The sequence below is a fragment of the Pipistrellus hanaki genome (genome assembly GCF_964339955.1).
Source record: "Pipistrellus hanaki genome assembly, chromosome: 1".
Lineage (NCBI taxonomy): Eukaryota > Metazoa > Chordata > Mammalia > Chiroptera > Vespertilionidae > Pipistrellus > Pipistrellus hanaki.
In genome coordinates this window covers 35,876,409-35,888,532 of record NC_140503.1, presented here as the reverse complement: position 1 = coordinate 35,888,532, position 12,124 = coordinate 35,876,409, and the positions used below count along the sequence as shown (strand labels likewise).

General features: G+C 43.8%; 1 protein-coding gene across 4 annotated transcripts in view; it reads left to right on the top strand.

Moving 5' to 3' along the window:
* The window catches only part of SAMD4A (sterile alpha motif domain containing 4A), a 219,185-nt gene that overhangs the window by 129,571 nt on the left and 77,490 nt on the right, over nt 1–12,124 (top strand). For all 4 annotated transcript variants that reach the window (XM_084877671.1, XM_084877674.1, XM_084877673.1 and 1 more), the window contains exon 3: nt 7,328–7,846. In XM_084877671.1, the coding sequence (XP_084733797.1) occupies nt 7,328–7,846 (519 nt within the window). The remainder of the gene's footprint in view (nt 1–7,327; nt 7,847–12,124) is intronic.

The following is a 12,124-nucleotide window of genomic DNA, read 5'->3' as shown; positions in this document are numbered from 1 at the left end:
TAGTAATAATACCACACTTAGTATTTAAACACACGCTTTGTCACTCCAAGAATCATTGGGACAGTTTCCTAATCCTAATGGCCTTTAATTATAGCTCTTCTAAGATTTTTTTTTTTTTTTTTTTTAGTATTCCTGTGTCACTGGTTTATAAATTATAAATCATTAACTTTTACCTTCATAAAACAGCCTGCAAGCTCTTACATCTCTGGTCTTTATCCAGAGAAATAATAAAGTATTCAGAGAAAGTAATAGAGGTGAGTTGGCATCACTAAACCTTGCGATTCTTGGACTTCAATTTTTCTGGATTGTCTGCTGAACAGAACGATGTTGGGGTGGATAATAATAGACACTGCCTTGCAGAAGTGATCAATTAATTGAAAATTTTGAGGATTCCTGGATCTTTTCCAGGAAGGAGAATCCATTGAATGTACATCTCAGTAAAAGCTCTTTTCTCTCTGGAAGATGGTGTGGATGCCACAGAGAAGGCCAGTGGGCAGCTGGCAGGACTGAGCCATTATATACCAAGTCCCCACATGTAGGACCTGGCTTCTGTTTGCAGGTGGAGATGCTGCCTCTCATCAGTGCCCAGGGGATGCTCTGAGAGACTGATTCTGTACTAACTAGACTGATTCTGTACTAACTAGAAAGCAAGGAAGTAGAGCCTGCAATGCTGGCTTATTAATTTTCCAGGAGGAGCCATCATCAGAGGGACCAGATGTACTCAAAGTCCATATAATCAGCACAGCAGGGCCACCACAGGAAGCCAAATCATAATCAGAAACCATTTATTAAGTTGCCCTGAAAAATCATCATCACAGAATCTAGAAATACATCAAGTCTGTGTGATCAGTTCATTCTCTCCCTGAAGGTACCTGGGAAGCTAAATCATGGACCAAAGGTTATTTGGTGAATAGATAATCAGGATGAGGGAGGCTAAGTGAGGCTAAGTGAAGCTAAGTGGCAACAAGTTAGCTTCATGAGTCCATCTCGTGGTGGAAATGACTTTGCCCGAAGGACTGAACTACTCAAAGCCAAATGCCTAAACTTCCTTTTTCCTAGAGGGGCACTTGAAGGGTGTATTATCTCTGACCACATAACAAAGCACCCAAAGCATAGCAGCTTAAAACAATGATAGACATGTTATCACACCCAGTCCATGGATTAGAAATACGCATGTGCTGGCTCAGGGTTCCTGGAGAGCAGTACCTGGAGGCTAAACCAAAGCTGGGCGTTCTGCTTCCAAGATGGTCCTTTCCCATGGCTGCAGGCTGGCGCTGGAGGGTGGCAGGAGGTCCCAGCTCCTCACCAGCAAGAGCTCCCTCCCTATTGGGCTGCTTGAGTGTCCATACAGCATGGCAGCTGGCCTCCCCCAGAGTGTGTGACCCAGGAGAGCAAGACCAAAGCTGTAGTGCCTTTGGTTACCTAACTCATGATGTCACATGCTGTCATGCTACTTTCTAGTTGCTGGAAGTGCTCACTAGGTCCCGCCTCCATTCAAAGGGAAGGGAATTAGTAGACTCCATCTTTTGGAGAAGATTGTCAGGAAATTGTGCATATTTTTTAAAACCACAATAGGTATCACCTACATTCTCTCTGTAACTCCTATTTCCATAGCTGACCTCTTCTGACCCATCTACTCTATAAATATATTTGTATTTTATTTACAAATATACACATACACTGATTATATATGTAATCATATGTTATATGTGTATAATTATACACTGATTGGCCAGATTATTATGATCTCTGAACGCATAATAATCTGGCCACACAGTGTGTGTGTGTGTGTGTGTGTGTGTGTGTGTGTGTGTGTGTTTATCTGGCCACACACACTGAGTGGCCAGATTATTTATATATATTTTAGAGGCCTGATGCATGAATTTGTGTATGGGTGGGGTCTGGCCAGCCTGCCAGGGGGAGGAGACATGGGTGGTTGGCTGGCCTGCCTGCTGGTCGAACTCCTGGTCAAGGAGACAATTTGCATATTAGACTTTTATTATATAGGATATACACTGAGTGGCCAGATTATTATGTGTTCAGAGATCATAATAATCTGGCCACTCAGTGTATATTTTATGTATCACGTAATTATATAGAATATAAATATTAATGCATTTAGCATGTCAAGCTCTTCTAACATGAGTACCCTTATGCATCTTTATGCTACTTTGCATGCTCCCATTCTGCCATCTCACCAGCAGGGGGGCCTGGGACAAGTTCCTTGACCTCTCAGTGCCTCTGTGTGTCCTCGTCTGTAAGAGAAGGCTGTAGGACCGACCTCCCAAGGTTCTGGTGAGGATTCAGTGAGTAATTACATGACAGCACTTAGAAGAGTGCGTGGCGCGCAGACAACATTCAGTCCTGTCAGCTGACAGCTGGGCCTCTGTGGCAGTGGCAGAAACAGTGTGATCCAGTAGGTGTAGCCGGCCCTCGGAAGGCAGCCCTATGTCCATGTTCCCAGCGGCAGGTAAACAAAGTCATAGTTGTCTTCCTGGCCACGTCACAGCCCCTCCCTGTCCCAGCGCTGTCCCAGGGACAGAGAAAGAACCCATTCAGGCCTGGATGGGACCAGACAGTGGCTTCTCGTGTCCCTTTTCTCTTTGCGGTGCTTGTTGCTCCTCTGGAACCTGGGTTCATACCTGGCAGAGAGGTTCACAGGCATAACATGTTTAGTTTGTACTCTGAATCCTGTTTATGGTTTGTTTTTGTTCCTGATTTTTTTTTTAGACTGACCTTTTGCGGAAGGGTACAGAATCCAAACAGGGAAGTGACCCAGCAGAAAGCGAGGGAGTTCCTTAAGCCTCGTGCATTTCAATCCAAGGTTGTTCCCAAATTGTATTTTTAAACACATATTTCCAGGGCGTACACGGGCCACATCTGATCCTTGGGTTCACCTTCCTCTCTGGCCCTTTTACTTCTTGTCAGTGTCTGTCGAGCAACTTGGGCTAAATGCAGAGATTTTGTCTTCATCCCAAGCATATTCATGATTCATAACAAGCCAGGTGTTTGCTGAAAATGTATTGATGAGGAAGTTAGAATTGGTGCTTTTTCCATCTCCCGGAGCGACTTTAAAAGGGAGGCCATACCTAGTGGGATGCATAAAGGTTGTCTTGTGTCATGTGGCAGTTAGTTAAATATAGTCAGGGAGCTGGGAGGGACTTGCCGAGGTCATCTCTACCCTCCCACCCATCTCCCCATCTGAATGTCTCTAGTGCTGTGCAAGCTAGTGCAGTAGCCACAGCCACACATGGCTTCAGTGCCTTCCGGCTGTGGCTAGTCTCCGCTGAGTTGTGCTGTTGGTGTAAAATACACCTTAGATTTCAAAGACTTCATACAAAGCAAAGAATGGAAAATGTTTCATCCATAACTTAAGATTAATTACAACTTGGAATAATAATATTTTGACATATTGGGTTAAATAACATTTATCATGAAAAATAATTTCATCTCCTTTTTTAACATTGAATACTAGAAAATTTTAAATTCCTTATGTGAAGTTCCATAGTCTGTATTATATGTCTATCCGCTTCCGTGGACCATCTAGACTGTAGAGCCTTTCTTGGAGACTCCTCTGGGTCTTTTGTCATTCTGGCCCTTGGTTCTTCTCCACATCCCCTCTTCATCTCTCCTGCCTCAATTTGAAGACTTCCACTTCCAAATGAGTGTTCATCTCCTTAGAGATTCCTACTGGAGAGGAGTCAAGCATCTTTTCATATTGTTCAAGTGTAAGCTCAATAACTCCATTTTCTTTAACCTTTTTACTTTATCCACCTTTTTCAATTCTGATGAGGTTTTGTGACCTTTGCTAGGTCGTCTTTGGTAAATTATTTTTAAAACTTGGTTTCCATCTTTAGCTGGATTGGCTCAGTGGATAGAGTGTCAGGCTGCGGACTGAAGATCCTGGGTTCGATTTCAGTCAAGGGCACATGCCCAGATTGCAGGCTTGATCCCCAGTAGGGGGCGTGCTGGAGGCAGCCAACCAATGATTCTCTCTCATCATTGATGTTTCTCTCTCTCCCTCCCTCTTCCTCCCTGAAATCAATAAAAATATATTTAAAAATAAAAACAAAACTTGGTATCCAAAACCACCCAATATCACTCTACTGAGGGTCTGACTAGTATAGAGACAAGTAGAAGGAATTATTTCTATCATCAAGTACTTGAATGGTTATTTTGATACATTACCTCATTTAATCCTACAACACAAGGAGAGCAGATGCTGTTGGTAACCACTCTTGACTGATGAGAGAGTTGAGGCTCAGAGACATTTAGTAATTAATTGACCAAGACTCCACTGCAAATTAAGTGGCAGATCTGGGATTCGTGCCCAGGTTTGCCTGACTCTAAAACCCACACTTTTTCATTGCATACCTTGCCGATTCTTTTCTCAGACTACACCCCTGTGGTCCTGAGAGGCCTTCAGAGTATGTGGCTGATGTATTTGCAACTTATGGTCGATGATGCCTCTGGAGCTTATTCTGTATGTTTCTGCCTTGCTAGAATTGTGAAGCCCTTATGCTCAATTCCAGAAACCCCTTTTCAACCCTGCAGGTACTGCGTGAAAACCAGTGGGACTGCCTGTCCTTGTAGGGTCATCAAGTTGAGTTTTTCAAGTATCGAGAATGACTTTTCTAGAAGAGAGCTTTCTCTCCTGAGGCCCCAGGTCATGGGGATAGCCCTCAGTCCCCAGAACAAGCTACTTCTCAAAGGCCAATCAAGGCGAAGTACATTGTTTACCCATTTTTACCTAAAGGCAGCAGGTTTGTTTTGATTAGAAGAGATCCCTTTGAGTGTGTTAGAAACAGATCTTCATATGGATGAACCTTGAAGACATTATGCAAAGTAAAATATTAGGTGTACCTATTAATAATGGCTGATTTTGTAATAAAAGAAAACACAATAATTTGAAGAGAAACATCAAAAATGCTTTATTCAAAGTAATGTCCATTGCTAGCTACACATTTCCCCCATCTTTCAGGTAATTTGTGGATACCGTCCCAATAGAACTTTTCTTGTTTTGAGGCAAACCATTCAGAGACCCAATTTTCCACTTCTTCGTACATTTTGAAGTGCTGCTCAGAAAGTGCATGTGCCATCAATCAGAACAAGTGGTAATCTGAAGGAGCAAGGTCTGGTGAATATAGTGGGTGGGTTAAGACTTCCCAGGCAAGATCTTTTAATGTGTCTTTAACTGGCTTTGAGGTGTGTGATGGTGCGTTATCATGAAGCAAAATTACTTTTCTATGTGTTCTGGCACATTCTGGTAATTTCATGATCAAAGCATGGTTCAAATTGATTATTCGTTGTCTATAGTGATCAGTATTAACGGTTTCACCTGGTTTTAGAAGCTCATAATACACCACAACTTCCTGATCCCACCAAACTCAGAGCATTGTCTTCTTCCCGAAGTGATTTGGCCTTGCAGTTGATGTTGATGGTTGACCTGGATCAACCCATGATTTTGTGTATTTTGGATTGTCATGATCAGTCACAATTCGATGCAAAAAAGACTTCCTTTCGTGCCATTGAAACAACATTTTACTGATGACTTCTCAGTTTTCCATTTGTATTTCATTCAGTTGATGTGGCACCCATTTTCCTTCTTTTAAAATCTTTCCCATTGCTTATAAACAATTGGAAATTGTTTACTGAGCAACGTTTAATCTTTCTGCAAGTTGTTTTTGAGTTTGACATGCATCTTCATCCAATAATGCTTGTAATTGTTGGACTTCAAACTTTTTCGGTTGGCCTGGATGTTCTTTGTCTTTCACATCAAAATCATCACTTTAAAAGTGTTTAAACCAGTGTTCACAAGTATCTTGAGATGAAGCATGTTCACCATAAGCTTCCCAAAGGATACGATAACTTTTTCTTCAAAATAAAGTAATGAATTAGAACTTCCTGCAAATGCTCTTTTTTGGCACGAAATTCGACATTTTTAAGCGTGAAATATCTATGATGTTAACACCTTCAGCAAATTTGACATATGAAGTTTTGAAGCTTGCCGTTAATACAACAAAACAGCATACATATCAAATGGCATGTATATAAACATATGTGTAACTCCATCTATTGAAAAAATCCGCATTATTAACTGGTACACCTAGTAAACCAGTTATAAAAGGACAAAGACTGTGTGAACCCACTTATATAAGGTCCCCAAAGTAGTCAAAGTCACAGAGACAGAAAGAATGGTGGTTGCCAGAGGGATAAGAGTGCAGAGGGGATGGGAAGTAACTGTTTAATGAGTATGGACTTTCAGTTTGGGAAGATGAAAAGTTCTGGATATAGATGGTGGTGATGGTTACTCTACATTGTAATGGACTTAATACTACTGATCTGTACACTTAAAAATGGTTTAGCCCAGCCAATGTGGCTCAGTGGTTGAGCATCGACCTATGAACCAGGAGGACATGGTTCGATTCCCAGTCAGGGTACATGCCCAGGTTGTGGGCTTGATCCCCAGTGTGGGGTGTGCAGGAGGCAGCCAATCAATGGTTCTCTCTCATTGATGTTTCTATCTCTCTGAAATCAATAAAAATGTATTTTTAAAAATGCTTTAAATGATAAATATATTACATATATTTTACCGCAATAGAGACAACCAGACAGACCTTGTATACATGGAAAAAGTTAGCTTCCTTACGTGATCAGTGGTGGACCCTGAGTTCATTTCTCCTTTGAGACTTGAGCTCACAGTCATTTTCAGAGTCAGCTTCTTATGAGCAAGGTGCAGGCTTACTTCACGAGGATGAGGGGAGTCCTTTTTTTCCCCTTGACATATTTCTCCATCTCAGAAGTCTTACCACCTTTACGCAAATGCCTTTACCAGGATGTAAACCAGTTTTCCACAGACATCTGGAGGTGGGGGAGAGGTGGAATGTAGCCTTATCCTCACGGACTCCAGTATATGGATGCTTGTTTTAAACTTGCTTTTTTTAATACAGATTTTTGTATTCTGGATCTCCTCCTCCCCCACCTATCAGAAGGTGTCTAAGAAAAAGAAAACGACGACAATAACAAAAACCAGGGCTGTAATTCTGGTTTGGTTGTACCAAAATAGGTGTAGCCTCTTTGGAGGCCTAAATGAAAAGTAGATGAAGGACCCAAAACATCTAAGAACGTTTGTTCCTTGTTTTACTGAAGGCAATGCCCTCTCACCATCTGAGGTCCGTTATCCAAGCTGATGCCTGGGCTGTTCTGAGGAAATGTAGTCAGGGCACCTGGATTGGGACGCTCACCCACAGGCATTCTTTCTGCCGTGTGGCGTTCCGTGTGATTGTGGCCGTGTTTACTTACGTGCCCTGTCTATTTTCCTTTCCAGGAATCATTAACCAATGGCAACAGGAATCCAAGGATAAAGTGATTTCCCTCCTGTTAACTCACCTGCCTTTGCTGAAGCCAGGAAACCTCGACGCAAAAGTAGAGTATATGAAACTGCTGCCCAAGATCCTGGCGCACTCAATCGAACACAACCAGCACATCGAGGAGAGCAGGCAGCTGCTGTCCTATGCGTTGATTCATCCGGCCACCTCGTTGGAAGACCGCAGCGCTTTAGCCATGTGGCTGAATCACTTGGAGGACCGCACGTCAACCAGCTTCAGTGGCCAGAGCCGAGGCCGCTCAGACTCTGTGGATTATGGGCAGACTCACTACTATCACCAAAGACAGAACTCCGACGACAAGCTCAATGGGTGGCAGAACTCTCGGGATTCTGGGATTTGCATCAACGCCTCCAACTGGCAGGACAAAAGTCTGGGGTGCGAGAACGGCCATGTGCCCCTCTACTCCTCCTCATCCGTCCCCACCACAATCAACACAATCGGAACCAGCACAAGTACAAGTAAGTCTCCTCTAAGCCCGTGAGCGCAGTCTGGTTTGGCGACTTGCTGTGTGCGGCATGCCTGCTGGGAATGTCTGCTCTGAGCACAGGTTACCCCGGGAGAGAAGGGCTGATTGGAATTGGCTCTGGGAAGGGATCTTCGAACCCCATCTTTGTTTCTCTTTTGATTCTGGAAGGATGAAATGCTGGGCCGGTAAAAATGACTGATGGTCCAAATTTGGGTTACAAAATAGATTTTAAAAAATAAAAAAATAAGTGGTGAAAGAAGGAAACTTCCTGTTTCCACAAATAGAAATGCTTTCACCCACGTGTCTTTCACCCCGGGGTCTTTGGATTTGCCAAGATGCTGTTACATGTGATTTTTCCAAACCTCATTCTAACCCCTGGTTAACCAGACAGCCTCATGGGCTTTGTGCATTTTCCCTTTTTCTTTCTTTTTTTCTTTTTTTTTTTAAATTTCCCCCCGGAATGTTCCCTCCCTTGCATCTCCTGGTGTTCTCCCAGTTGTTGGGGGCACGTGTCCTCCTGGCCAGGGGAGCAGGTTTGCTAACTGAGAATGCTGTGCTGCGCTGTGCCTGGTGTGAATGCTGTGGTCTCTCGCTCAGTCTAACCCCTTAGGAGAGGTGGGTCGGGACCTGCTTTGCAGGGGCGGAGGGGCAGCAAAGGACAGCCTCCTACTCTTTTGACCATGAAAGCGAAGTGCCCTGCCCACAGCTGGGATGAGGGCCGGAGTCTTCTCAAAATGCCATTGGTGAGAGTGGGCGGTCATCAGATAGAACCCCTTGATGCTAGTTGGCACGAGGCTGTGAATACAGTCTCAGTGCTGAGATGTCTTCCCCAGGGCAACGCTTCTGCGGTTAGGGCTCCGATGCCTGTGACCATGCGGGAACCCCCACCTAAAAGATAGGAGAGTATTAAGAATTGGCAGTGATGGCTTCTTGGCCTCTACCTCCATTTGGATCTTTTGGCTAATAGGCCTTTTAAAATGGCTTTCTCACATATGGAGGGGTGCTGAATTATAACTACATCAATTGAAACAGTACCTTAGTGAGGTAATCAAAGAAATAAGATACTGCATTGATGGTGCTGCAACATGAGATTTTAAATTCTTCTTTCTACATTTGCATCGAGATACCAATAACTTGTACATTTGGAGAATTGGGTGATTATTGCATCATTAATTTATTATGTCAGATGTTCTGGTGACAGTCTTTCCCACAGACTGGTAATCCGGGGAATGGTTTCACTACCCTCTGGTGATGACAAGAGTGGTGCTGGAACTGTTAAGGCAGACAACGCAGGCTGGAGTGACAGGACTTCTTGGCCCAGGTTTCCTGGGTCTGAGACACAACCTAGAAATCGTTACAGAACTCCTTGATAGTGGGACAGCCACTTGTTCTCTCAAAACTTGGTCTTTTGTGTTGTAAGGGGTTGAGTTGACATCATTTGTCTTGACCTTAGTCTTGGGCCACCGCATTTCTGCTCCACTGATTTAAACATTCAAGGTTGGGTCTTGACAAGAGTAGTGCCTTTGAGATGGTATCAAATTGAAGTGAATGGATACTTCTATTTTTCACTGGGGCCACCCAGCCTCACGGAGAGGAGGAAGTGCAGAGATGGCTGTCACTACCTCCCGGACCTTTAGGTCCCTGTGTAGCACTTGAGCAGAAAAGGGCTTGAAGGCTTAATGAGATAACTAGATTACCTATCGCAGGAAGAACAAAGGGGTTGGAGCCCTGTTCCCGAGCAAAGAAGATAAGAGCTCACATCTCTCCTCCATAAAGTTTCGTTCAAACAAGTAGGCCATGTCGACACTTGTATTTTAGTGATATCTCTTTAACAAAACATCAATTTTATTGCTTTTTCCCCCCTCCTCATTGTCCACAGAGGTTAAACTGTGTTAGTCAAAACGGCAAACCTTTGGGTCATTCATTCATTCATTCATTCATTAATGCCTCTATCAAATCTACCCTGAGCACGTGGGAGGCAGCTTGACAAAGTAGAAAGAACAAGGACTTTGGTGCAATGCCCTCCCGAGTTCAAATCTCAGACCTACAATTTCTTCACTACAAGCTGGCCAAGTTGCTTAACCTCTCTGAGTGAGGTCCCTAGCTGTAAAGTAGGATATTTACCTTTGAGGGCTGTAATGAGGGTAAATAAGATTATATATGTAGATGCCCAGCCCTGACCAGAGCTGGCAAACAGTAAGTGTCTACTAAGTGAATAAAAGGGTGAGATAGGAAAGACAGCAAGGAGCAGTCCAGCCGGCGTGGCTCAGTGGATGAGCATCGACCTATGAACCAGGAGGACACTGTTTGATTCCTGGTTGGGGCACATGCCAGGTTTTGGGCTCTATCCCCAGTATGGGGTGTGCAGGAGGCAGCCAGTCAATGATTCTCATCAATGATGTTTCTCTCTCTCACTCTTTCCTTCCTCTCTGGTGAGGAGCAAAGTGCAAACACTGATACCAGAAACTGTGTCCTCATTTGCATCTTCTGATGGTCATCTGATAAAAGCACCTTTCCTGAGCCCCAGCCGGCAAGAGGGGGCCTTGTGGCCATTTCACTGCATTAGAAAAGGGCTCAGACTTAAGGCTTCGGGGTCCCTTCTGTTGCACTGAAGAGCTGCATTTTCCCCCTTTCAAGTCGGAAAAAATATCTGCACAAAACAACCTGATTATAAGAACTGAAATCAGTTACTGCTTCATATTCTCAAATTACCAGCCACATTAATGATGGTTAATGCAAAGAAACTAACCACCCCATGACACAAGTTTTTTAAATTTTTATTTTTAACCTTGGTTTACTGCACTAATATTTTATTCTTTTGATCATTATGCTCCAGCAAAATGCCTTATCATTTGTGGCCTCCCCTCTCTGTAAATTCTGAATTCAACTCCCCTCCAAACACTTGTTTCATCCACAGATGCTTAGTGCTGTGTGTGCGTCCATGGGATATAAGGAGGTTTAAGGGAAGCATTTCCCCCTTCAGGGAGCCTGTAATATAAACGGAGAAAGAAGACACATCAATCAGCCTCACAATTAAAAATTAATGTTCTCATTTCCCCAGACTTTTATCCACAGAAATTTTATATAACAATTCACGAGTTATATAAAAATGTAGTTTACAAAAACCTCTAAGAGCTGCCACAAGGGCTGTTTCAGCTGAGGGGCGTGTAGTGGGGAGAATCCATACTCTAAGGACCTTGAATGTAGGGAGGAGAGAAATCTTTTGAACTTGGGGGTCAGGAAAGCCTTGCAGAGGAAATGGGAAGTGCACTGGACTGAGCTGGACATCTAGAGAGGAGGGGAGGGGAGGGCACCGAGGGTAGGAATATGGGTTGTGGCAGAGCAGTGGGGGTAATAGTGTGCAGGCAGGTTAGAGTGTGAGGAGGAAGCAGAGGTTCACGCAGGAAATAAAGACAAGAATAGACCAAGGGAAGGAGCCTGAGAGCCCTAAAGTGACCAGGCATGACAACATGAGCATGCGGATGACATGAGCAATGTTTTAAGGGATACTGGTCTGTGGACAGACCAGAGAACAAGTGATAAGCACAGAGTCATTGTGAGTTTCAAAGCCTCGGTAGTGAGGTAATAAAAGGAGCTTTAGCTGTGGAGCAGAGGAATGTTCCTAGGTGGAATGCTTAAGATTTAGTATTGACTTGGACACGCATCACTGATTCACTTATTTGTTTCTTCATTCACTTAGAGAGTGTTCATTGAACATCAGTATATGCCTCCCCTGATCAAGACACTAGGACTATGTTAGTGGACAAGACAAAGCTGTCCTTCCTCATGGAGCTTGCAGACTAATGTATTAAATTATAGTGTGCTAGCGAGTAAGTGACATGGAAATAAGAAAAAGGATCAGGAGGATCAGACCTACTTGGTGAGGTGGTATAGTGTAAATAGGGTGATCAGGGTAGACCTCATCGAGAAGGTGATGTGCGAGCAACGACTTGAAGGCAAAGTGTTTAGACAAGTGGTGTCTGAGGGAGGAGCAGTCCAGTCAGAGGAGAAGCTAGAGCAAACATCCCAAAATAGAGAGTGCCAGCCTGTTTGGGGAAAAGCAAGAAGGCCGGTGGCTGAAAGGGAGTGTGTGAGTGAGATACACAGTGGCCGGGGTTACGGATGTAATGAGAGGGACAGGTCCTACAGGGCATGTAGGTCATTGCCAGGATTTTGGGGTTTTTTTTCTCAATAAACCAGGAAGCTGTTGGATGATTTTTGGTGGATACTTGACATGATCTGACTCACATTTTAAAGGGATCGCTTTGGC